This window comes from Gopherus evgoodei, chromosome 3 (genome assembly GCF_007399415.2).
Source record: "Gopherus evgoodei ecotype Sinaloan lineage chromosome 3, rGopEvg1_v1.p, whole genome shotgun sequence".
Lineage (NCBI taxonomy): Eukaryota > Metazoa > Chordata > Testudines > Testudinidae > Gopherus > Gopherus evgoodei.
In genome coordinates this window covers 156677527-156705042 of record NC_044324.1, presented here as the reverse complement: position 1 = coordinate 156705042, position 27516 = coordinate 156677527, and the positions used below count along the sequence as shown (strand labels likewise).

Sequence of the window (27516 nt, the reverse complement as noted above, 5' to 3'; positions counted from 1 at the left end):
TCCACCCTTCTTTAGGGTACAAATTGTGCTCCACCCTGTGGAGTTAGCACCCTGACTTGTGAAGTGGCGGATAGGGGCCATGATCCTGCCCTTCCCCATTCCTCTGAGTTGTTCTATGCCACATATTGTTCTATGCCACATTGTGGCATATTATTATTATTATGAGTCACAGTGTTTATGTTTGGGGAACTGCAATATAAGACACAGCTCGGGCACAGGGTGCAAAACGTGTGGAAGACTCCTCATGACCTCCTCCTCCTTTGTGTATCTTCATGGAATTGGGCACAGTCAGAAAACACCTTTTCTTGTCATGACAAAATACCATCCCCTGTACCTGAATACTAAAATGTTCTTCCAAGAGATAATGGAATAACAAGATCTAGATTAGAAAAACGAGGGTCTGGGAAATTTCCAAAACAAAATCAGGGGACTTACTTTTTTCTTTTCATCAAGTGTTCAGCTATCTATTTGGCCCCAACCTACACTATACCAATTCTGACACAGAAGTACCTAGAATAAAATATCCTTTTGCAATTGATGGTAGGGGTTTAAATGGCATTTTTGTCAAAGAGGAAATGGATTTTCATGTGAATTATTTTTCACAGAGCTGTACTCGAGTGCATGTTTGAAGGGGGAAATTAGTGAACTGTCCTACAACATAATTTTGATGATCCGTGATTAAAGTTACTGGAAATTGTGGGCGGCATTATTCTTCTTACAGGGTGATCTTCTATGGTAGAAACTGGCTGATTAAACAAGCCTTTAAAAATCCCTAAAGTTCTTGTTGCTGAGATGGATAATGCTGAAGGCACCAAGTCCTCTGGTTCTTGGGTGGCTTCACACTCTGCTTGGGGCCCTAGGGATCTTTGAAGATGCACTTGCTGGCATTAGCCAGATTATCAGGCACTGTATGTTGTTTATTCCTCCTCTGGTATGAAAAATATGAATGCTAGATGATGGAAACTCAGGGAACTGAAGGTGGCCTTATTCTTGTTCTCTCCCATCCATTCAATTTCTACCCTTTTTCCTAAATTTCTCTACCTCTATGTGACAGATCCTCATATTTTGCTGCACTTCTTGCAGGAGACCATAAGACCACAATGATGCATGCTTTCAAATTTCTATCCCTGCAGAAGCCGTTTTTGTTGTTGTTGCACGACAGACATCAAAAGACACAATAACCAGATGCAAATACTCGTATTATGTTCTTAAAGCATTCTTCCTGCTCATGGAGGGCGTGTGTGTGTGGGGAATTCATGGGCTTTCCTGTAGAAAGAGGAAGAATCTGTGTCCCTCCAGAAAAGATACTTCAAAGAAATGTACGATGTTAAGATTTCTCCAGATGGCACTGACCTGATTAATCTTTTTCTCCCTCAGTCTCTTGGAGTCAGCTAGTTAGAGAGGTGAAGGTATGGACTGAGGAAAGATGGTGCTGAGAATGTCAAACTCTTTGATGAAATCAATTACTGTTTAACATTTACATAAGGTACCTTCGGTACATAATCAATGGGGCTAAACATGTTGATAGACTTGATGGCTTAGGCACAGACATCAGCATATTTTGTGTGGCCAGAGTCAGGTGCTCCAACTGATATTTGGTGAGCAAGATGCCTTGACATGTTCAATAGGGCTCAAATCATGCAGGAAGAAAGCATTCATTAAAATGTATAGGAGGCCAATCCATACTCTTTGACGCTGGGCTCTCATTGCTATGACAGAGTAAATCTGGTATGAGCAGAGACCCCAGGAAATCCAAGATGCTGAGGATACATGAGCGATTCATCATATATGCCAAAATACTCAACTAAAGAAACAGACCTGTTTTTGGGGACAAGCTCCCATTTTAACTTCAAGTCATTGTTGAGTGCCACAAGGAAATTATGTCAATGCTCCAACAGATCTAATGCCTTTATGTACCCCTTAACGCCAGACTTAATTCAAATACTTTGCAAATGGTGACGTGGCCTGTAGGGTCTATTCAACCGGTCTTACTTTTAAACAGGTAAGTCTGAAGAGTCTCAATTTCCATCTGAGGTATTTAACTAGTACTTTTAAGGACTTCCAGGCTACTTTAGAGAAAGCCAATCAGATCTGATATGATCTAAGTCCCCACAATTTAAGAACACATTCTAGAGAATCTGAATCAATGAGTGTCCTGATGGGTCCCCCGATACCATAAGAAGACATTACCATTCTAACTGATATCTGCTAATCAAACTTAAGGCTCTTTTTGAAGTCACTGGAATGTGCCTCAAAAAAACCAAACAAATCACAACCCAGAAGAAAAAGAAGGAATGAGCCAGAGACCTGCCATGAAACTTAGGCTTAGCAAAGAGGCATCTCAATCAAATACAAGGTAGTCACTCATCTCACAGGCAAATATCTAATTTGTATGTAAACCAAAGTAACAGTAAGAAGCAGTTGAAAGAATAAGAATACAGAAAAGACTTCGCTTTTAAACAAATGAATGAAATCTCTTAGAGTAAGGATGTACATGTATACATAGCAGCAACAGTCAAAAGATGTTTCTCTGTCCTAAGCAGAAAGAAAAATGGACTGAGGAATGACTGACTATTATTCCTAGCAGCTACGCATATTCCACTCACTGGTGTTGTGGATTCTGATTAAGGAAGTTACCGCCAGTCACACACTGGGAGTAAAGAACCATGAATAGAAATCTATTGCATTTACTTACCTTAGGACAACATTCACTCTTCCTAAATACCCAAAGTCCAACATCTAGAAGTTGCATAAATATGTTCATTGTGGATTTCTGTCCCTACTGTGTTTCACTCAAAACTGTAATTAAGTATCCTTTTTTCCCCTCCCCCGTCATAATTACTGTTTATAAAAACAAAACAAAATAAAGGAAAAAATACTGTATTAAATAAAACTCAATCCCACAAAGCGCTCATTAAGAAAGAGTGAGTTTTTCCCAAACTCATTTTAGTGGAAAAATGTATTACACAATTATAATAAAAAGAACAGAACAGTAAAACTAAAAAAATTAATATGAATAATAAAAAGTAAATAAATAAAACACACATCAATGAACAACAAGCACAATATGTGGCATTTCAGAATAATTATGATAAGCATTTCCAGAACTCACAATAGTATACAGTTTTTAATACTGCAATATATGATCCAAGGTTAGGATTATTAGTGAAATAAAATAAATTAAATTGAAACGTAGAAGTATTTTATAAAGGAAAAGGTATAAAGAGATGCTAGCTTGATTGCCTTAGATACTCCAAAGCAAAAATCAAGAAAGAGAGTCAATTGGGGAAAAAGCAAACAAACAAACAAACATTTAGGTCTTGGCTCAGGAAAGCACTTATGCTCATACATAAGTGCTTTCCTGCATCGGGGCCTTAAAAGACAATGACATGCCTTTAAAGTGACCATATTTTAACAATTATTCCACACTGTAGCTTTTACATTAAGAACTGGAATCACATACTTTTAAAAAGTATTATTGGTGGAGTACGGAATTTAAAAAAATTGAGAGCTGCCCTGTAAACAAACTATGTAAACTCCACATGTAAGCATGCTATTTTACGTTGAACTATGTGAGAATGTATGTATGTACACACAGACATGTTCATTGTATGTACTGCTTAAGTACAGTAAACTGTGAATTTATCTTTTCTGATATTTTTTAAATTAATGCTGCAACAATGTTACAGTTCTTAATTTAAGAGCTATAACACGGGGAAGCTGTTAAAGCAAGGTCTAACAACCTTGACAGTGTCCTTTTTATAGAGACATCATATTAGATTATTCTGTATAGTTCATTATTGATTAGGAAGCTAAAAATAGCTGCTAATTACTGAATACTATCAGAGATAACAGTATTTAAACATAGCATCTGAAAATATAAATAAAAAAAAATTATTCCATGCCAAAGTTAAAGTGTTGCTGAGCACCTGAATGTTGCAATGAAGATATCTTCTATAACATAAACAAAGTCAGATTCTGCTTTTTACTACAAATTGCAATGAAACACAAGTTTAACAACCTATTGGTTTTCATCGTTCATGGTAATGTTAAGATTTTTTACATTTCTTTACACTAGTGGATTATTATTTCAGTTTGTACCTTTGAATAATCAACATTAAAATAAACAGATGATTCAAATATCAACTAGTGAAATTATTCTTGTTGTTCATAACTGGTGAGAACATGTGGAATATATGGTCACATCTGGTAATTTTCAAAGCTCTCCAGAATTTTGCCCCAACTACATCTTTTCCATAATCTTTTACACGTCCCCCTCTAACCTCAGATTGCCCACATTTCCTGTTTACCTCCTCACTTTGTCTTCTTCATCCAGTGGAGAGTTGATGCATCCTAGCTTTGCTGCTAAATGCTTGGAACAGCCACTCACTTAATCTGCACTGCGTTCTGTTTCATTCCTACTCTGCTTGAAAAACTGCTAAATCCAATAACATTTAAAAGCAATGCTTTATGGATTATATTAAATGGTATTACTGAACACTAGTTATACTGGAATGGTTTTTTATGAGGATACCTTTAAATTACGTCAGGGGGACTTAAAGCACATGGAAAGGCATCTTTTTTTAGTGTGATTTGAAATCCTAATAAAATAAAATAAATATTGTCTTAAATATGGAGGTTTTAGGAGTTCCTCCTCCCCAGTATTATATTTTACCTCCTGTGCCTTTACAATGCATGGTCCTCAGGGCAGGAATATGTTTTATGTTTATCGTATTTCACCATTTGTACAGCACTATGTACTTGCATAGCGCAATATGAACAAAAAAAGAGGGCAACCGCACTGATACATTCACATAAGTACACTACAACTCAGTGGTTGAATTGCAGGGTAGGGGAAGCAATCTCATAATATAGATTTTTTAAAAAAGGAGGCAGAAGGGTTGTCTGCACCAGATTTCTCATCTGGCAGCACTAAGTATTGTGAGTTTGACCCACTCATTTATACACCCCCACCCCCTCTACAATTCTAGCATTGGTTAAATTCTCTGCAGTCAGATCATGACAGAGCTGGATCTCCATTTTTCTTAAAGTCTGTGATGTGTCTCAAATGTTTGGATGATTTAGGCTGCACCATATTAAAAATGATTATTCAAAAAAAGATTAAAGAAAATATGAAATAAGAAGGAACTACAATGCAGTGTATAAGATTATTAAGAGAGTAGACACTATAAGGCTTAAGAGATAAGTGCCAAATTAAGTAAAAGTAGAGAAAAGGAATAAGTCAGGAACTAAAGAATTGCAAGTATAAACTGCCAAGGGTAGTAACAGTAGCGGAGTTAGCTAAACACAGTATCTGAAGGTTATATATTGTGGGTTAAAACTACCAACTTTAAGCAAGGGAAGAGTTGAATTTTATGTTAGTTCCTATAAAATGGTGGTTTGCCTTTTTGGAAGGGGTGGAGTGCGTTGGTTAAACCTTCACTGAGGACCACTGAATGTCTGCACATCAACAGATTCTAAAAAAATCTCTACCTATGACAAAATAATAGCCCAATTTGCTGCAGCATCCCTTCTTCCCGATGAAAAAAAAATACCCACCATTACTTTTTTTTAAAGAAGAGGGTGTCATAACATTACAGGTCTCTGTGACACTTAGAAAAACTTCTCACAGATGAAAGATTGACTTTCCATTAGTGTTCCACAGGAGGTAACTGGCAGAAAAGAAATGGAAGACTAGAACAGATGATTGCTCAGTTAAGCTACTGTTATGTCATAATAAAAAAGATCAACTCAAAATACAACGGGATCAACTGAGTAAAAGAAGCAAGTTATGAGATGGAGGGGATATCAGATGTTAGTGTAAAAGAAATTTTAAAAAGCAACATGAAAGGTAAATTTTATGCAGTTCTTAAATTTTCTCTGAAAGACTGTTTAAAACTATTTTTAAAGATACTTTGCTGCTTTTATAATTTTGTTAGTCATTTTGATTATTTGAATTTTCTTTTGGTCTAGTGATCAAAATCTATTTTCACAACTTCAATTCTAGCGTCCAAGTCTGCTTGAGGAATACTATACAGTTAACACGTACGTACATTCCTGCCTCTCCACATGCCTCCCATTTTTCATACAGAAAACAAACATATAAATATTCATGGATTTTGCATATTTTATATGCACAAGGATGATGATAAATATGCTTTCAGAATAAAAATACGTACAAGTATCCAAATGGACAGTACTTGTCACATACTATGGGTTTGCATTTCTTAGGCCTTGAACGGCACTGACAGATCTCACAGTTGTGGACATCAGTCTGGAAACCGAAGGAACAGTCCAAGGAACACCCTGATATGAGGCCAGTACACAGCTCCTCTCCTGTGAAGAACACATGCAGCTTAGCACAAAATGAAAACTGTTGTTCAGATCACAAATAATGTATCTATATACAGACTAAACCTTTTCCACCTTTTTACTGGTTTAACTGTTAAGACTACCAATATTTTTACCTCCCTTCCCTAATATTCCTCTACAATTCTACAGTAATGGCCCCAAACACTACAGTTTGCAACACAGTTACTACAGTGTTTCAGACCTGTATTATAGACTACCATAGTGAGTGAGTGTTTTTTAAATAATTATTGGTTCCAAGCAAAAGCTTGGGAGTAGACACCTTATATCTAGGGAGGTGCTAGGGAGAGGTAAACATTCCAATGGAGTCCCACATTCTTGAGTCATGTGGTCACATTAAATTCATGTCAACAAAACTTCAGTAATACCACATACTGTCTGTTTTATTTTTGTTTAATAGACTCATGTGCAGTATAATGTATTTTATTTTGAACAGTATTAATCCAAAATAAAATTGGAGGAGCTGTTATTTATTAAGGATCTCTATTTGTTACTTACACTGTTGACTGTCACCTGTTTGAGTATTAAGACCTCCCTACTAAAAGCACATTACTACAGTGCCAAAGAGGTGACAATCTTAAATACATCTGCTGGATTAAGTCAAAGTAAAAGAGCTTGAAGATGGAGTCCCATAGCATGATTGAATAGCCTCTTTTGGGAGCAATAAAAAAAGATAGATTGGAGGAATCCAATTACATCTAGTGTAGTAATGTCAGGAAGAGGGTGTGGCTTTTATGTTCACTTTCAGCAAACCTTTATTACTTTGAGAATAACAAGTTTGCTTTTCTTCACGGGGGGGGGGGAGGGGAAACAGTTTAAAACACTCTTAAGACACTGCCAAGCCATCAGGTGTATGAATCCACATATAATTAGTTTTCCTTTTCTGTGCTGTTATATATTTTTAGGCATGAGTCCATGGTATGGAGAATAGAAATTAGTAAAAGATGTGCTAACACTTAAGTGTGGCACAATGGTGAAATGTACATTTTATATATTGGTTGTGGGGGTGAGAGAAAACAGGAATGCACAATAGTCATTAATTTAGAGGGTAAAACAGAGGAAGAGACCTGGGAAATGACTAGCCAAAGAGAAGGCAGTAATGAAAAAGAGAAATAGAGGAAGAATCAGAAAGAAAAGAATGGACTAGATGGCAAGTCAGTGCAGACATACACAAAGAGGACAGAAATGAAGGTTACTCACCTGCACTGGGGTTCTTCAAGATGACCTCTGCATATTTACACTCTTGGAATACATGAATTGTGCAGCTTGGACCAGTAGAACTTTTTAGTAGCAGTGCCTGTTGCAAAGCTCTTGTGTCACCTACTCCTCATTCAAAAGGATGGAATTATAAAGAGATCTGTTTGGCAAACCACACTCAGAGTTCTTTCCATCATGTCTTCAAAGGCAAAGTTGAAATTAGGGCTCCAAGGAAGAGGGGAAGGAGGATGGGAAATGTGAATGTGCAGAGGTAATCAAAGAACTCTGGTTACAGGTGAGTAACCTTAATTTTTTCTTTGCGAGTCCTCTGCATATTCCCACTTTGGAGTTGAGCAACCAGCACTCCTTCCTCTGGCTAGTGGGAGGAAGAAAACTAGGTAAAATAGCTACTGTAATGCTTCTTTACTAAATTGTTTATCTGATTTAGATGCAAGATGTAAACAATATTTTGTGAAAGAATCGAGCTCTAAATGGCAGCTCTGCAGATTTTGAATATGGGAAGACAATGAGTGCTTGTCTGCATGGCGAATCACCGAATGGCAAGCCGGGGGTATAACTACAGCACCCGAACTTGTTGAGCAATAACTCATGTGGACGCTGCTACCGCATAGTGAAAGTCCTGGAGTACAGCCTCCGAAAATTTTCACTGCACTGTAGCAGTATCCACATAGCAAGTTACTGTGTGACAAGCTGAGGCATTAAAGAGTCACTTCCTGGCTTGCCATGTGGTTACTTGCTGTGTAGACAAGCCCTAAGGCAGGCCATGGAAGTGGTCTTCACTCTGAGTGTGTTCTAAGCCCTTCTGGAAGAGACGCAGAGGTGTGTTCATAAACACTCTTCAGTGGAGAGTCAGACACTGGCATGTGACTGCCTGAGCTCTACTCTTTTCCCCATAAGAGACAAACAAACAGTCTAGGTGATTTTCTGTATTCCTTAGCCACACTCAAATGGAAGATTAATGCTCTCTTAGCATCCAAGTAGTGTTGCTTAACTTCCCAAGTGACAGTGAGGCCTAGGGAAAGATATTGGTAAATTTATGAATTAGTTAAGATTGAATTCTGTTGCCTCCTTGGAGAGAAATTTCAGGTTGGCTAAAGGACCACTTTATCTCTGTGAATAACTTGGAGGGGCGGTTGGAAGAGGAAGGGGAGAGAGACAGAGTCCAGCCATGATAGCTTGTAGCTTGCTCAGCCTTCTAGAGGATATAATAGGTCTAAAAAAGGCTATCTCAATTTAGAGTTGAAATAGGGAACATTCTCCCATGGGTTTGAAGGGAGGATTCATGAGCTGAATAAGGACCAGACTGAGATCCCAAGCAGGTGAGGTTCTTAACCACAAGGTAGACATTCATTAGCCCCTTCAAGAATCTTTTTACTACTCTGTTATGGCTAAATATAGTCTTTTGCTCAATTAAGCTGTGATGAGCAGAGATGGCTCTGAGATATACTTTTACCAATTATATGGAGAGCCCCAAGAATTTCAAATAAAGTACTTCAGTATGAATTGAACAGAAGCTGAAAATGGATTTCTGTTATTGTTGGTTCTCCAAAAAGAGGACCTTTTCCATTTATGACAACACAGGTGAGTTGACTGTTTCATGAAGGACAACTGTATCTCCTGTACTGTTTCTGAATAAGACAGTTCCAGATTTGCCAAAGTCCTGTGGCCCATGGTGTTAAGAATATGGGTCTGGATAGCAAATCTAACAGCTCTTCTGGTCAGCAAGTCTGGAATTGCAGGCAAAGACAGAAATCCCTTATGATAGTTGCGGGAGATCCAAAACCACTGTTGTCTTGCCAAGGCCAGGGCTATCAGAGTAACCCTGGCTTTGCTTGATTTTCCTGAGAACTTCCTGCATTAGAGGAACTGGGGGGAATGCACAGAGGATATCCCCACCCTCAGCCCTGAGGAAGTACTGCTGAGATAGACTGGTTGTCTGCTTTTGTTTTGGAATAAAACCTCTGGAGTTGTGTCTTGTTGAAAATGGGTCTCTCTCTGGATACACTCACAGAAAGATGTTGTTTACTACTAAATTCTTGAGTGATCGCTTGTGCTGATCATATAAGTCTCTGCTCAGCTGATCCACCCGCATATATCGTCCTTGTCAGAAAAACAGAGAGTTACAGGATAAAAATTGGTGTACTATGCACCACTCCTCCAGAACTACAGTTTCTATGCACAGGTGGCTATAACATGTCTCTCCACAACCCGCATCCACTTGTTCATGTAAAATACTGCTGTAATATTGTAAGGAGTTGTTTGAACCACACTGCCATGTAGATGAGTGAGAAAGTATTTATGAGCCCAATATATTGCTTTAAATTTTAGAATGTTGATAGCAATTTTTTCCTCCCTGGAATGCCAGTGACTTGTTAGGTTCTTTTAATAAGCCCGAACTGGAAGCATTGGAGGTGACTGTAGGTTACACAGCTAGGGGTTGAATGCAATCCCTTTGAGGGCATTGCAACATTGAGTCCACCATATGAGTCACAGGAACACATCTCCGGGTAGTGTCAATGTCATAAACATGCTGTCTGTATTTGAAATACAGTATCTTGCTAACCAATGTTGTAGAGGCCTCATCTTCAGAGATTTGTACAGAGTTAAATTGTGTGGCTGAAGCTATAAAGCCCATCAACTTGAGGGAAAAGAACACTGTTTGATAAGAGTCCTCCTGTATTATTGCTGTTGATGTAAGGATTTTGAAATACCTTTCTTCTGGAAGAAAAGCTCTGCCTTTCTGAGAATCCAGAACTGCCCCAATAAAATATGACCTGGTTTCTTGAACTCCAGTGTTTGAAACAAGGCACAAATCTGTGATGCATCTTTTGCTACGTCCTCCTGTAACGACACCCTTATAAGCTAATTGTCTAAGTAAGGGTACATAGATACTAGGACATCTCATATATGTTGTTACTGCTCGAAAACAGTTTGTGAATACTCCACATATCATAGAGTGTCCAAAAGAGGGCCTTGAATTGGTATTGATCTCCTCCTACCACAAACTCTAGATATTTCGGATGGGAAGATCTGATTCACATGTGAAAATAAGCATCCTGTAAATCAATTTTTGAGCCCCCAATTTGTCTTGGCAGGAATAAGGAGGAAAGGAGCAAGCCTAGGGTAAGCATGAGAAATTTGAAATTGACACATGAGAAAGGAAATGGAATATATAGCCAAAAAGAATGTGGGAGAAAAAAAGTGAGAGGGGAACAAAAACAAAAAAATGGAAGCAGAAACAAAATACAATTTTATGGTTTGTATACGTCCTTAATTTATTGAAACATATTATCCCAGTTATGTTTTAAGGATGTCATTTATTATTTTATTTTTTCATTGTTACTTTTAATTTTTTAAAATATACCGCAGATCTTGTATGAAATGTGGTGAAAGAGGACAAAAGAATTCTTTCTTGGAGCCTCTATTTACATCAATAAGCTTTGAATCAGGCCCTAAGAAACCATTATGCTTAACATCAGCCATGACTTGGGACTGGAGATGAGCAAACAATTTCCTTCTTATATTTTGCTTTGATTAGTTCATTGTATCACTTTTAGACAGCAGCGTTAGAGTAGCATTTTATATCTTAACTCAGCACATGCTATTAGAGACATCTAATATACTGTTTTATACAGCATCAATGTGGTCAATGCAGCAACATACACAGAGGATGACAACATCCTGTCCCAAGAAGTTTATAATCTAAAAGCAGATTATATACCATTTGATGTACAGACTGGAAGATCCAGTGTCAAAGCAGTGCAGATTTTCTTAGATAATAATTTTAGTGGTGGTTTATTATTGAAAGGATTTTCATTTGGCAAGGGCTGATTTGATATTACTACTAATTGATTACTTGATGAATTTGTACGCTATATAGCTCTTTTAAGACATTTACGTTCATATTGCCCATTTACTATTATTAATCATACAAATGCATGTATATACTTTACTAGAAAGTTGGCCTATATGCTATGCTCTGCAGACAAGTGAAGATGAGCTCTGGCAAAGAGCCAGAACCATAGCCAAGGACTCTCCACTATAAATACTCTACTGTCTATCCCTAAAAGTACACATCTAAGGATGGTCAGCAAAAGTGCCTCATTTGACCTCAGCCATCATGGTAGTACCAAGGGAAAAAAACAGCTTGTAAGGAAGCTGGATCAGAAATCATGTATGGCTGTACATATTAGAACAAAATGTCATCTGAAAGTAGATGGGAAATCAGTGCAGTTTGTAGAATAGGGGTGTAATGCTCTCATTCCAAACTTGAATGAACAGGTGAGCTACCACATTCTGTACTAGCTGAGGCTTCCAAAGGTCTTCAAAGATGCAAGCAAGCAGAAAACACTGCAGTACTCCAGACATGAAAATTTCAATAGCGTGACTGACTACAGTGAACTTCACATTATCACAGAAAAGCCACCTTTCTCCTAGATATTGTGGATAAAAACCAAAAAGGAATGGCATAAACCCTTGCTGTAACCTGGGAATGAAAGAGTAATCACTGCTTCAAAATAACCCCAAAGCTGCTTATGAATCCATTAATCGAGGGCAGTCACAACCATTGCCATTTCCTCAAGTTGCTTTCCATACCAACCATCGTCTCCATCTTTGCAAGATTCAGTTTCAAAAAGTTCAGATCCTATGTCTTAGTCAAACACTGGGAAAGCAAGAAAAACAATGTTGCAATTTGATATACAGGAAACATATAGTCCAGTACCATCAGAATGTGGACAACGTTGTAGTAAAAAATGCCTAACTGCCTGTAACAAACTAATTTACATTTTGAACAAGAGGAGTGGGATATAAGATGTAAGGGATATTTCCTGCATCAGAGGGCCCTTGTGATGGGTGAGCAGCTACTCTGTTGCCTCTCAGAAAGAGCACCATGGAAGGATCATCCCTGTCCATCATTATCATATCCTATAACAGTGCCTAAAACAACTTATGCTGAGCTATATTAAACATCGATGTATCGAACAAAAAATAATATGGACATGTGATTAGTGTCCATCTCTAAAAGAAGTTCATTACCAATGTTACTAATGCTGTCTCTATACCATACACAGGCATCACACCAAATTGCTAGGGCTTCCAAGACATAAGAGGAATCCACACAGATCTCAGACTACCCTACCCACACATCTGATAGCTTTCAAAACAGTGAGTACATGCTTTTATGTGCTGAACTCAAACCTTCACGGGATATTTCCATATTTGCCCAGTGACCTAGATAGCCTGACCTCATATAGAAGTCATCAGTGCAGAAAAGTCTGGGATGTTTCAACACCACTTAAGATAAGGGTTCAGTTAATATTAATCAGGAATTCAATAACTTATTGAACTGCCATTTAATATTAACATAAATTGGGTCATCAAAAGGCTTTTTATACCGACAGGAAGGATTTTATTGATCAAAACTACTGAAATAGATAAATTCAAGTCTATGGAAAAACCTTCTGAGAACTCTATGTATTTCAAACGCTCCCATTAGTCACATTTTTGTAAATCAGCATTTTTATTAAACATACTTTGTGTGTAAGGGAAAAGAAAAGGTTGGATTAAGTTTTAAATGTTTTATTGTACAATAAAGGATTATGTTTTTGAATAAATATTTAAAATCTGAATTTCAAAATATTTACATTTTCTAACAGCATGATATTCTGGAATTAACTTTGTAATTTTGGGTAAAATATCCCCTAACACACATCTCACGCCTAACACCACAATGGAATTGGTCCCAACGATTTTCACACTTAACATCTTCCCAGCTCTCTGACTATATTGTGAGAATAACCTTATGAATTGATGTACCATCTTGCATGTACAGCTGCACAAATTGCATGAGGAAACCTGTAAGTGTGCAATGTGTTATTTCTGATTTACAACAAGATCTGAGTAACATTCCTTAAAATTAAATATTTCCTTTGTAATGATTCCAGCTCACAGCTTCTTTTTGTTACATTTCTAGCAGTTTCTTCATTAGCAAGCATTCATATAATTAATTTCCTGCTTTTATAATGATACCCTTTTTATTTATTTCAAATCACTAATATTCCATTCCAGTCAAAGTCACAGCACCAAAATTATTTAACAAATGCTTTGCTGTAGTGGCAGATCATCTTTGAGTCCACAGGCATACCTATGTCTGGATGATAGTCTACTACTAAATGCAATATTGACTACTAGCTTTGATTCTGAATCCTGTGATGAATCTGTGGTCCAGTAAGATTACTACCTCCCTAATGGCCGAATGGAAAACTTAATGACAGATATACCATTGATGCAAGGAAAGCACCTCCAGGCAGGTGCAATGGTCGCTATCTTCTAATGATTCAGACAGTACATTGCTGAAGAATCTGCTAGCACCTGTATACCCAAAAGTAGCTCCAATGAGAAATCTGGCCTTTACTGTGGCTTTGAACTAACAAGTCTTCTGGGTTAGCTCAAAAATTGTATTTCACTCAGCAAAAGGACTATTCTACATATTTTTAGAGCTCAAAGTCTAACAGCATTGACTACACATGCAGTGGAAGAGTGTGTTTGTATGAGAGCAATCCCATACAAACAATCAACAGAAGAGCAAAAGGCAGAGCACAGTAGAAGTAATTAAACACCTAAAAGCTCTGAAAATTACAGGAAACATGGATAGCAAATGGTAAATATTGAAATAAACTTTTTACTCCACTTAAGTCAACAAACAAAAAACAAAAACAAAAACAGATGAACAAAAAGTTGCCACGTTAATGATGGCAGTGGTTCAAGCAATTGAAAGTGCAATGTATTTGAACTGTTAGAGAAAAAACTGGACTGTTAAGGCATCAAAATCAATTTTGTTCCATAGTGTTCTCTAAATGAAAAGGTATAGGATATACAGTACATGAGGGCCATGTGTTTCATTGTTGAGTACAGCAGTCCATTTAAATCACTGACAATTCTATTATAGATTTGAGATTAAAAGTATTATTTTGCAAGTATGTGATCACACAAACCTCTTTGATAAGAGAGTAGGTGGTCCATAGCATTAACAAGATACAAGAGTGCTTACTTAGGGCTGTCCATGTAATCCTTACTTATGGTAAGCAATCACAGTGAACTCATTACATAATGAAGATTTCAGAATTTGGCATTCTGAAAAGTACAGCTAGCCCTGGAATGCAACACAAGAAACTATAAAGCACATAGTAACATTTGAGGAATATTCTGCAAAATCAAGGACAAAGACTGAAATAGTAACAGGGCAGAAAGTGAGATAAATTCAGCCATATAACCCACTGACATAAATGGGGCTACATTAATGTAACGTAGGGCAGAATTTGGGTTTGTGCCCTAGAAGCAGAAAGTGAAGTGTGTGTTCAGGAAATAACTAATCAAGAAGAGTGAACTTGGGACAAAGTGCAACCTTTTTGGTGGGAAGCATCATACACATTTTTCATCACATGGTAAAAACTGTGCAAAAGGTACAAGAAAAATCACTTTGCAATGGTGTGCTTATCAGGAGAAGTGTTTAAAGGACACTAAGATTTGAACGCCAATGGAAGATACGGACGCAGCTGTGAGGTGTAATGGGGCAATGGATAGAATGACAGCACAGTATACTGAAGTGCAAAACAACTGAAGACTAAAAACAGTAGCTTTTAGAAACAGACAGTATTGCTCACAGGAGCAAAGTCAATACTGATGACATGGAAGGTTTTGAAAGAGCTAAAGTAGAAGACAATACTTATGAAAAAAGAGGTGATGATGAAAGCCGATGAAGAACTGACTGAGATGCATGTAACATGCAGATTAAGGAGGATACAGCATAATGGTGAAGACAAACTATTTTTTAAATAGCTCCTACAGTAAATAGTCTTTTCTGGGAGAGCAAACCAGTGAAAAGCTGAGGCTGATTAGATTTATTTTTAAAAAAGTGAAATACCAATGTGGTCCAAAACCAAAACAGCCTAGATAAGCAGCAGTAATTGCAGCCTGGGAAAAGCAATTTCCTGGCACATTGAGGGGGTACATACAGCATTCAACTGAAAGACATGATTCACTGTGTAATGCATGCCCTAAGTAGAGTACAGGTGCTCTTGAGACAAGAGTTAAGGGAAATGTGAAACAGAATGACAGTGGTGAACTAATGTAATAGCCAAATGTAGCCCACAGACTGGGTGAATTCAATAGCATGTGTAATAAAGGTATAAGGACACTCAGCATGTGTGTGGATACTAAAGAACTCAGTGAGAATATAATGTAGGAGCATTACTGAGAAAAACAGTGAGATACGAGGCACAATATTTTACAAAACTGGATTCATCACATGAATTTAGACACACAATTAAGTAACAAGAAATAAAAAAAAAATGTGTACATTGGACTCCAGAATGGCCTGAACCAAAATACTGAGCTTGCATCCCCCTTAACTTTGGGAAAGTGTGGACCCACATCCAAACTTTGTAATACTGTTGATGTAATGGGCATACTAGAACAATGAGTATTAATATGCCTGAACTTTGAAAAGTGTGGAATTGAATATGGTTTCAGAGCCAAATTTCACTACCTGGGCCCACTTCCACAAGTAACACATACTTTGGCTTCCATATGGGAAAAAGTTCTGGTCTAGAAATGTTCCACAAAGGATGATGGAAAGAGTCAGAGTCTACATTAACAATGTGGTGATGTGGCTAATTCTTAGGAAGATCATCACAGGCTGTTGGAGAATTAAGAAAAATGCATCAATATAACTGAAGCTCATTTGCTAAGCAGGAGTTGATGTAATTGTGACAAACGTTAGCAGCAGCAGGAATACAGCTGGGACTGACTAAAACAGAAGCAGTACAAGAAAGGATAAAACAAGATTTAAAAAAAAATCCTGGATATAACATACTTCAAGGACAAGTTTATACCTAGTCTGACAGCTACAACAGTTGCCTTTAGAACAAGCCAATACTGACCAGACATGGCTTCTAGATCATAAGGAGTGAAATAAAATTAATTAAATAATAGTTACAGGATCAATGTTAGCATTTTTCAACCTGAGTAAGGAGACCAGTGTTTATAGATGCTTCTAAATATTGACTGAGCATGCTCTTATTAAAAGATTAATGTCGATTTTCAGCAAATCTTGAAACACTGGGGAAATTCTGGAGGACTTTAAGAGGCCTAATATTGTGCCAATTTAAAAAGGGTAAACTGAATTACTCAAATATTTATAGATCTGTCAGCCTGACATCGATCCCAGGAAAAATAATGGAATCGCTGATAAGGAATTTGATTTATAAAAAAATAAAGGAGGGTAATATAACTAATGGCAATCATCATGGGTTTATGGAAAATAAATCTTGTCAAACTAATGAATTTTTTTGACAAGATAACAAGTTTGTTGATAAAGGTAATAGTGTTAATGTAATATACTTAAACTTCTGTAAGCATTTGACTTGGTATCACACATTTTGATTAAGACACTAAAATGATACAAAATCCACACAGCATTCATTAAATGGGTTAAAATTGGCTAACTGATAGGTTTCAAAAATCTAACTGTAAATGAGCAACTGTGATTCTAGAGGGTCCTGAAGGGTTCAGTCCTTGGCCCTACACAATTTACTGATAAAGTTTGTTGGTGACACAAAGACTAGGGGAGTGGTGAATAATGAAGAGGACAGGTTACTGATACAGAACAATCTGGATCACTTGGAAAACTGGGTGCAAGCAAACATATACGTGTTTCATTACAGCCAAATATAAGGTCACACATCAAAGAACAAAGAATGTAAGCCATACTTACAGGATGAAGGATGTTATCCTGGGAAGTAGTGATTTCTGAAAAACACCACTAGGTCATGGTGGATAATCAGCTGAGTATAAACCTTCAGTGTTACACTCTAGCAAAAAGGGGTAATCCGATCGTTGCCATGTAAACAGGGAAATATTGAAGAGGAATAGAAAGGTTATATTATTTCTGTATTTGGCAATTGTATAACCGCTATTGGAATACTGCATCCAGTTCTGGTGTCCACAATTCAAGGAGGATAGCGATAAATTAGAGAGGGTTCAGAGAAGAGACATAAGAATGAATAAAAAATTGAAAAACATGTATTATAGCAATAGATAGCAGGAGCTCAGTCAACTTAAACTATCCATGAGACTAAGGGGTGACTTGATCACAGTCCATAAGTGCCTACATGGGGAACAGAAATCTGATAAGAGGGCTCTTCAGTCTAGCGGACAAAGACACAAGATCAAATGGCTGGAAGCTGTAGGTAGACTCATTTAGACTAAAAATTTTTCAACAGTGAGGGGAATTAACAGTTGGAACAAGTTACCAAAGGTTGTGGTGAATTTTCCATTACCGGAAATCTTTAAGTCAGGATTGGATGTTGTGATGATTTGGGGAATCTGTCTATGTACAACTGAGAGAGACAGGTTGGGTGAGGTAATATCTTTTATTGGACCAACTTCTGACATGTACATCTCTCACCAACAGAAGTTACTTCACCCACCTCGTATCTCTAATATCGAGGAACCAACGCAGCTATACCTATGCTATGTACAATTTATGAATTCTGTTTGAGATTATGGATTCTATGTACATCTATAACCCTCAGTCAGTCAGTCAGCCAGGGGTTGACAAGGACACCATCATGTATTGCACCCCCTTTATGGAAGAAAGAATGGAACAAACAACAGAAATTGTTAACCTGAAAGGCTCCCATTCAAATGGTAACTCCTTAGGACAGTGGGTTGGCTGAAGCCTTAGGAGAATCAGTTTTCTCCAGCTTCTCTGCAGGGGCTATACTTTGATTGAATAGAATTTCCCGAGAAATGGCACAAGGAAACAACAACAACTTGTCGTCAGTGTGACTCATCAAAACATAGGATTCTTTGACATAAGAAAGAGAACAAAAGGGCATGCTTTCATAGCAGAAGGGATCTTTTTGACAGTGGGACCAACAGAGACTGAAGAAATCTGCCTGCAGTGGTCAGAGTGAGAGACTCCATGTTCTGGAGGGGATCCTGAATGCCTTAGAGACTAACTAAATCACAAAGAATGCTCAAGAGTAATGAGGAAACAGACAGGAAAGGGCATAAAAGTGTTTTTTTTTTAACCTAGATCTGCATATCTCTTGTGCTGTTTAAAGTAAAGAGTAATTATGTTAGAAACCTTTGTAAAACCTGTGTCTGTTTACATCAATGATCACATGTCCCTAAAGAAGTTAATTGTAAAAAAGAGTGCCCAGAAGGTTGGAAATCTGAAGGATGTGCTTAAGCAACAAGGAGGGGGTTGAGTGAATAGATTCTAGTCACAGAACCTAGGCAGCTGGACCACAGCAGTCTCAGAAAGGAGTTCTTTTTCTAGCACCAGGAGTATGCACCTAGAGATCCAGACTCAGGAAAGCTTAAAAGCACATGGATCTAACATGTGTACTCCAAACACAGCAGTCTGGTGAGTGTCCAGCAGGGGGAGCTTGATGATAGCTGTGACAGATTCCCCTCTCCCCCCCACCCCAAACAAGGGTTCTCAGACTTTTGTACTGGTGACCCCTTTCACACAGCAAGCCTCTGAATGCAACCCCCCTTATATATTAAAAACACTTTTATATATTTAACATCATTATAAATGCTGGAGACAAAGCGGGGTTTGGGGTGGAGGCTGACAGCTCTGACCCCCCATATAATAACCTCGGGACTCCCTGAGGGGTCCCGACACCCAGTCTGAGAACCCCTGCCCTAAAAGATATGCTCTAGTTCACCCACAGCTACCGGAACTGAAGCAGGAATTAATTCATGCAAGTCTTATGGCCTGTGTTATTTATGCAGGAGGTCACACTTGATACAGGCACTGAGGGTATTGGAGATCTAATGTGTCTCCATCCTCCTTTCTTCTTGGGGATTAGGAAAATAGTTGGCATAAAATCCCTTTCATCAATGTTGAGATGGTATTGGCTCTATGGCTCCTCTTAGAAGTAGCAAGTCTACCTCCTATAAAGTATCATCTCATGAGAGTGGTCCTTGAAAAGGGATGGAGAAAGGGGTTTTGGAGGGTGAAGGAAGAGGAACTTTATAGTGTAACCAAAGTGAATAGTACGGGGAAGGATCTAGGATGGGGTGAAATGGACTCCAAGGCATAGGGTACCATCAGTTCTAAGGAGGATATCCCATCTTGCATAGATGTGTCAGAGGTTCTAGAATCTCCTGAGACCCATCACGGTTGATGTCTCTTGGAGAAGGCAATGAGTGTCACAGGGTAACTGGTCTCTGAACAGCTTGAGCCCAGCACTCCTGGACTGCAGTGGCTGGGCTCAATCCAGCTAATTAAAGTGGACTGGGCTATACCTGGGCCTATAAAGGACTGCTATTAGGTAGCTAGGGGGAGGAACGACTGAGGAAGGCTGAGCCCTGGGCAGCAGAGGCCACACTGGAGGGGAGTTAAGTTCTGTGGTGAGTCCCTGTAGCTAATGGGGCCAGGGGATCAAGGAGCAATCCCACAGCTGCAGTTCCAAGAGGGGAGCAGAGCTGGAGGAGGCAGGAAAGTTGCCAGAAGTCAGGGATTCAGAGACCCCTGGGAGGGATGGCCCTGAAGCTGGGGGCTAGGTTTTGACTTAAAACTGCCTTCTGTTTGTTAACTTTGCTATAAAAGAATAAACCTCCGTAACTGAGATTGTGCGTGAAAGCACATGGTTGGAGCTGGGTGCAGCAACAGCCCACCCAGTGACACTGTCCTTTTCCCAAAGCAGAATTGCCAAATGAAGAAAATGTGAGCTCCCATCTCCAAAGACAGTGCTGTCAAAACCACTGAGGAAATATCCCAGCAACAAGAGGGAATAGCAGACCAGCTTCTTTCATAATGCTCATGGACTGATGGCGTCATGATCTTCCTTGTAAGAAGTTCTGACACAGTTCAGATTCAGATCTGAAAGGATGGTCATGTTCTCCAAAGCTGTGTAATCATCACAAAGTGTCTTCTCCTTGTGAGTTTTTGGTGTAAGCTCACAAGAGCGTGTCAATACTGATGATGTATGGAGGATGGTCAGTTCTTTGCTGTTCCTGGTGGTAATAACAGTCTATGCTTAGAGCCCTGCATGTAAACAAAAGCATCTGATCTGCAAAATGACCCACTGATATCTGCGTATATAAAGCTGATATATGTAGACTTGCAGGGCTCTAAATAGAAAATTTGCATCTGCATCTGATCTGCAGTGGTTCATGGATATCTATGGATTTGCAGGGCTCTATCTATGCTCATGCCTCTTTTTACTCAGTATCGACAGTGATGAAGAGGAGGGTCTTTTAGCCACAACTCTGATGGTTTTTTGAGCTTCCATGCACAAGGCACGATAGTCACCTGACCTCAATAGCATAGGGGAAAATCAGATCTCCTCTTAGAAGTGGATATAGAGCAGTATTTTTCTGTAGACTCTAGAGAGGGTTTCTTGCCCTCTTGGTGAGCCTGAGACTAGGAGTACTTGCCTCTACCTTTGCCTGTCTCTTCATCCAAAGTGGTAGTGCTGGTAGTGCACTCTATCTCAGACTGCTGTATAGTGGGGTCTGCCCAGCCCAGATCCAACTGGCACCTCAGAGCCCGTTCTATGAGGTGTTTCCTAACCCTGAACCTCCTACACTTAATGCGTACAAGGTAGGAAGGAGTGACAGATGCGACACTTAGCAGAGATATAAGCTTCTCTGAGGCAGAGGCACCTCTGATGGTTATTGCTGACTGGGAAGGAACAGGACAGGAGATGCAGTTCTTGACACTCAGAGCCCTGGGCATAATTGGAGTCCCGTACTGGGAAGAGAGCGTGTGTGGTGTAGGTATTCCCTGAAATCTGTCAATCTATCTTATAAACTACTTAAACTAAACTAAGACCTTTTTTATGTATGCCATCTACAGTTTATAATACTTGCATGTTCGATGTAGGAGAATCAACCCTGTGGACACTGGAGAGTTCTATCTTTGACCATGCAGCAGTAAGAAGGAACTGGAGAGGTGGTCAGTCTGAACGGCCCCTTATACTCGCAGATCAAAGCACAAGAAGGGAAAGAGTGCAGACCAACAGAAACTACTAGAAAAAAGTCTTCTTAGGCACATGGAGCACATGAGTACCTAGAGTAGAATACACACAGGGAGCAGCACATGAAGAATAACTGATTTTAAATGGGATAGGAAAAGGCTCATGAACACATAACAGAAGAACTGTAGCAGAGATTTAAAAGGGACCCTCTCTCAAGAGAGGGCTGTAGTCATTTAGAGGGAACTAGACCAAGGTCCAGGACCCTGTTGAGGAGTGTCTGAAAAGTTGGGACAGACTAGTCTGCCATCAATGGATGCTAAACCTTTAGGCAAGACAGACATATATGTGGACTGTTTATTCTTTTAAAATCTGCTTTGCTCCTACTGCTAAAACAAACAATATTTTTGTTTTAAGAGGGCTGTCTGATCACTAAATCACTGGTTAGACTCCTAAAGGGAAGAACTGCAGGTGCCCAAACTCATCTGGACATGCAGGGCAAGAATGGTTGATACACGTGGTACTGTAGCCCAGGACCTGGTCCAACAGTGGGAGAACAGTGGAATTCTGCCCACAGATAGGTAAAGGCATATGATGCAAACATCTACAGGGGGGCACTCAGAGACACCTGAAAGGGGACATCAGTGCAGCTAACTTGTATGAGTGACAAGTGCTATTCTATCTGCAATAGTTATCAGCATGGAATCACCTCCCTGCAGCATGCCATCTCAATGGATCATACCTTGTCAGACAGAACTTCACACAAGCTGCCGATGCATGACTCTAAGATGTGTTGAGCATGCCCAGCTTCCACTGAATTCAACAAGATTTGGGAGAGTGCTCAACAGTCTCAGAATCAGGCCTAAAGGAGATGCAGTTTAGTTCATAAATAATTCCATAATTTAATCCACAAAAGATCTTCCACTTGAACACTTAGCCTAGTTTTATTATTTAGCCTTGTGAATTGACTTTTTAATTGGTCTCCTCTGGTATGTGTGTAAAACAAAATCTAATCTCTTAAATTTAGATATAAGCTTATCTTTCATTTACTTTTTTTTTCCCCTCTGGACACCTTGGTGCTCTGACCAAACCTAAAATTCTGAAATAGTCTCAGAATTTCTTATTCTAGATAGTGCATTTCTTTCCATGGTTCTTTTCTTGATCCTTTTATTCATGGGAAGACATTTATTCCATAATTTTCATGTGAAGCAGGCTCTCATCCATTACCTAGACACAGTCATTATTTTTATAAATCATCCAGGCTACTTATGGCTTTTGAAGAGAAATCCAAGAGGTGTAGAAGCCTTTGAAGGTACGCTTGTTTTGTTTTTTGTCTTCTAATTTGCAGACAAAGCTTCAGATACCAGATGGTCCTACTGTTAATTAAACAAGAGCTATGGCGGCATTTTAAGCGTGCCTTGGTATACTGTCCATTTCTGAGATGTGTAGTGTGGCTACAAGGAACTACCTACATATCTTTACCCATCATTATCCTCATGATGCTGAAGCCAGATCCTATTTCAGGAGAGCTGTTTTACAGTACCTTTTTAATTAAGCACCCCTCAGACATCCTCTTGGTGTGGATTGCTAGTGCTGGTTCATCTTCAGGGTTGGGGAACTGGGAGGCAAATTTATGAAGGAGAGAACTAGGTTACTTAACAGTAACGGAATTTTCTGAATATATTGCCTCCACAGATCCACACTAACTATTCTTCCTTCTTTTAGAACTCTCTATTGATTTCCAATATATTGATGAAAACATAGGGTTGGAGTGTTGAGATGCTCTAAAACCCTTCTTAAATTAAATGTTTCATAAGTGTACTGAGTGTAAATGGCCCTAATAAATAATTGCTTTAAATAGTTCTGGGATTTACATATCACATATGACTCCAGGAATGTGGACTTGTACAGGCAATATCGAAGAAATATTTGTAGCAAGTAACCTGGCTTTTGTAGTCCTTCAGACACTTTTCATTCCACATGACAATCCTCACACATCCAAGCCAGTTTGAATGAATTTTGCTAGTTTGATTTCATGAGGCATATATTCTTTACTAAAATCAGTATACTATTACCACCTACTGTTGTTCCTCCTCCCCCTTAGGGTATTTTTGTAATTATAGTAAGAAAAGAGATTAAGTTTCTCTGCTATGATTTGTTCATCATAATACAAACCCATCCTGTTAAATGTGCATGTTTTCATTATCCTCTAGGTGTTTAAATAAAGATAATCTTATTTTATTTTATTTTACTAGGGATTGAATTTAGAGATTTACCATACAGTTACTGTCAGGATCACTCTTTTCCAGTTCTAAGAATTTATCTCATTACATTTTTTCCAGCATTCTGATATTTCCCCATTTTTCATGATCTTTCATAGTTAATTGTCAGAGGTTCAACACATTTGTTAGCCAATGACATTATATACTGAAGGATAAGAGTACCCTATTTCTGCCAGGACTCTCCTACTTTCAGCAAGCTAAAATACTTTCTTCTGCCTGTCCTCAAGCTGGTTAGTTGAATGTTGTACTTTTTGATACCACTATCCTAGTTTCACGAGACATGTTGATGTTTCATGACAACAGCAGAAAACTTTCACCATCAGAAAGTGTTCAGATATTTCCCATTTTTATACTAATTCAAAGAAATTTGCATTACATACAATATGCATATATGCCTTATATTTGATATTAAATTCAATAGAAAGGCTGCTACATTAAATGCACCAGCATCTTGAATGTCATAGACGAGAGATATTCACCAAAAAATGGTTGGAATTAATTGTAAGGATAGATTTTTTTTAACCCACAACCCCAAATATCTATATTTAGGGTAAGCAACAATTAAGGGAGTGAAATAACAAACATTTCAAAATTTTTAACCTGTAACACAATAAAATAATTTTTTTAGGGTTATACTCTTCCACTGTGTAGGGGACCTTGCTTGGCTTTGTTCTTGGCTCTCTCTTCTTCTCACTCTATACTCTTTTTTTCTCATATGTTCACAGTTTCAACTATCATGTCTACACTGATGACCCATAGATGTACTTCTGCTCCTGACTTGCCTTTATCCAATCCTGCATCTCAATCTCCTTCGCTGACATCTCCTTCTGGATGTCTCCTAACTCATTTGTCAAGCTTCACACTGCCAAAACTGAACTCTAGGTCTTTCCACTCAGCTCCATGTGATCCTTTTTTTCCTGTCACTGTCATCAACACAACCATCTTCCATATCCCTCAAGCTAAAAAACTGGAGGCTGTCTTTGACTCCTCTTTTTTTTGTTATCTCAGAGATCCATGTATTCAAGTCCCTTCTGAAGACATTTCATCCCTGCCAGGGTGCCTTGGGTATCATGCTATCTGACAATGTCATGCCTGAAGAATAATTTCTGTATCTTTTATGTGCCATATTTAAATTACGGGAGGAGCAGTCATAGTCCTTACATTACAAATTTCTGCCTTTTAAAAAATACTCTAATGCCTCCATAATTTGTGGTGGGATTTAGACATTTGGCATATGGAGAATCCTAGGGTAAAGGAGGTGCCTTTTGCTGGCAACATGAAAATCCATTCAGATTTGGTAGTTACGTACGCTTGAAAAATCACCATTTCCCATCTATGTTTCAAACAATATAGTTTGCTTTTGGTTCGATACCAAAAACTCTTGAGATTCCATTTGCACTGAAACATGTATCATACTAGCACCTCATCTCAGGAGTCTACACAGAGATGAACTTCTGGACAGGACAGAGCTACTGCAGTAGATCCTCTGCCTCTTGTGGCTGTGCCCATAAAATACGTTTAGGATTACGAGAACATGCATTGTGCTGAGACCCTGGAAACCCTGATTTCTACTCACTTCAGTGAATTGGTGATGATAATTCCATGCCTTTCACAATCTCTATCATTGAGCAAGGTCTCTGTCATAAACAGATAGCTAAGGGTTAATGTCTCTTTCACCTGGAAAGGAGTAACCTGAAACACCTGACCAGAGGACCAATCAGGAAACAAGACTTTTCCAAATCTGGGTGGAGGGAAGTTTGTTTGTGAGTTCTTTGTTCTTGTCTTGTGTCTGTCCCTCTCGGCTATGGGAAATATTTTTCTGATTCCTGCTTTCTAATCTTCTGTTTCCAAGTTGTGAGTACAAAGATCATAAAACAATACGGGTTATTGTTTTTTTTTCTTTTGTATTTACATGTCTGTAGTTGCTGGAGTGTTTTGAATTGTGTTCTTTTGAATAAGGCTGTTTATTCATATTTCTTTTAAACAATTGACCCTGTATTTGTCACCTTAATACAGAGAGACCATTTTTATGTATTTTTTCTTTCTTTTTACATAAAGCTTTCTTTTTAAGACCTGTTGGACTTTTTCTTCAGTGGGGAACTCCAGGGAATTGAGCCTGTGCTCACCAGGGAATTGGTGGGAGGAAGAAGTCAGGGGGAAATCTGCGTGTGTTAGATTTACTAGCCTGACTTTGCATTCCCTCTGGGTGAGGGGGGAAGAGAGATTAGCTCTCGGTACTTCTGTTTTCCAGGACTGGAAATGGGGAGGGTGGAGTCCCTCTGTTTAGATTCACGGAGCTTGCTTCTGTATACCTCTCCAGGAACCCAGGGAGGGAACACCTGGAGGGGGGAAGGGAAATGGTTTATTCCCCTTTGTTGTAAGACTCAAGGAATTTGGGTCTTGGGGTCCCCAGGGAAGGTTTTTGGGGGGACCAGAGTGCCCCAAAACACACTAATTTTTTGGGTGGTGGCAGCTTTACCAGGTCCAAGCTGGTAACTAAGCTTGGAGGTTTTCATGCTAACACCCATATTTTGGACGCTAAGGTCCAAATCTGGGAATATGTTATGACAGTCTCACAAGTTAGACAAGCCAGAAACAGAACCCAAATCTTACATGGCAGATCTAAGTCTCAGCCACTTCACATTAGCAAATATCTATTTTTAGCTATGCCATCTGTTAGATAGGGCGACTCCTGCATATGTAACCCAGCAATTCTGGGTCCATAGATGAACACTGCCTTCTCCTGCTGCCAACTCATGAAATTAGTCATTTTGTTCCAGGGGAAGTTGTCTCAATTGCAGTGCTAAAGATTCAGGATTCAAACCCTGCCGTTTATAGATCTGGGATTCTCAGGGGCCACGGATCTCGAATCCCAGGCCACAGTGCTCTTAGGAATCTGTACATTCCAATCCACCACCCAGTTACCTGTAAACAGTCACCAGAACTTGAAGCTCAGATTTGGCAGAATACTCTAGTGAAGGGATCTGGTAGGCAAAACTCCAAGGCTTCTCTTTAAACCAAGCAGAGGAACAGGAAGTCATGCCTGCAACTGGGTCTTTCCCTGCTTAGGACTGCCTCTGTGCTACCTGACTCTGATCTCCTGGTATCCAGCCTGTCCACTGGTCTGTCTTAGACTGACCTCCTGACTCTGCCTGTCTCCTGACATCTGGTCTGCCCTCTGGCCTGTCTCAGACTCTGGTCTCCTGGTATCCAGACACAGCTGGCCTCCTGGCTCCCAGCTCCCACTATGACCACTAAGCCCAGTCATGCCAGGGACAGATTGTTCCTATTGCACATAATAGAATTTATTTTTGCCCTTAAAAAACACTATGTTAAAATAATATTATTGAGATAGTAAAATCATAGAATCAAAGAATATCAGGGTTGAAGGAACCTCAGGAGGTCATCTAGTCCAACCCCCTGCTCAAAGCAGGACCAAGCCCCAACTAAATCATCCCAGCCAGGGCTTTCTCAAGCCTGACCTTAAAAACCTCTAAAAGGAGGAGATTCCACCACCTCTCTTGGTAACCCATTCCAGTGCTTCACCATCCTCCTAGTGAAAAAGTTTTTCTTAACATCCAACCTAAACCTCCCCCACTGCAACTTCAGATCATTACTCCTTGTTCACATGCGTCTGACGAAATGGGTAT

General features: G+C 39.0%; 1 protein-coding gene across 1 annotated transcript in view; it reads right to left on the bottom strand.

Moving 5' to 3' along the window:
• The window catches only part of CRIM1 (cysteine rich transmembrane BMP regulator 1), a 314546-nt gene that overhangs the window by 53144 nt on the left and 233886 nt on the right, over window positions 1-27516 (bottom strand). Inside the window, exon 9 of the mRNA XM_030557098.1 lies at window positions 6180-6336. Coding sequence (XP_030412958.1) covers window positions 6180-6336 — 157 coding nt within the window. The remainder of the gene's footprint in view (window positions 1-6179; window positions 6337-27516) is intronic.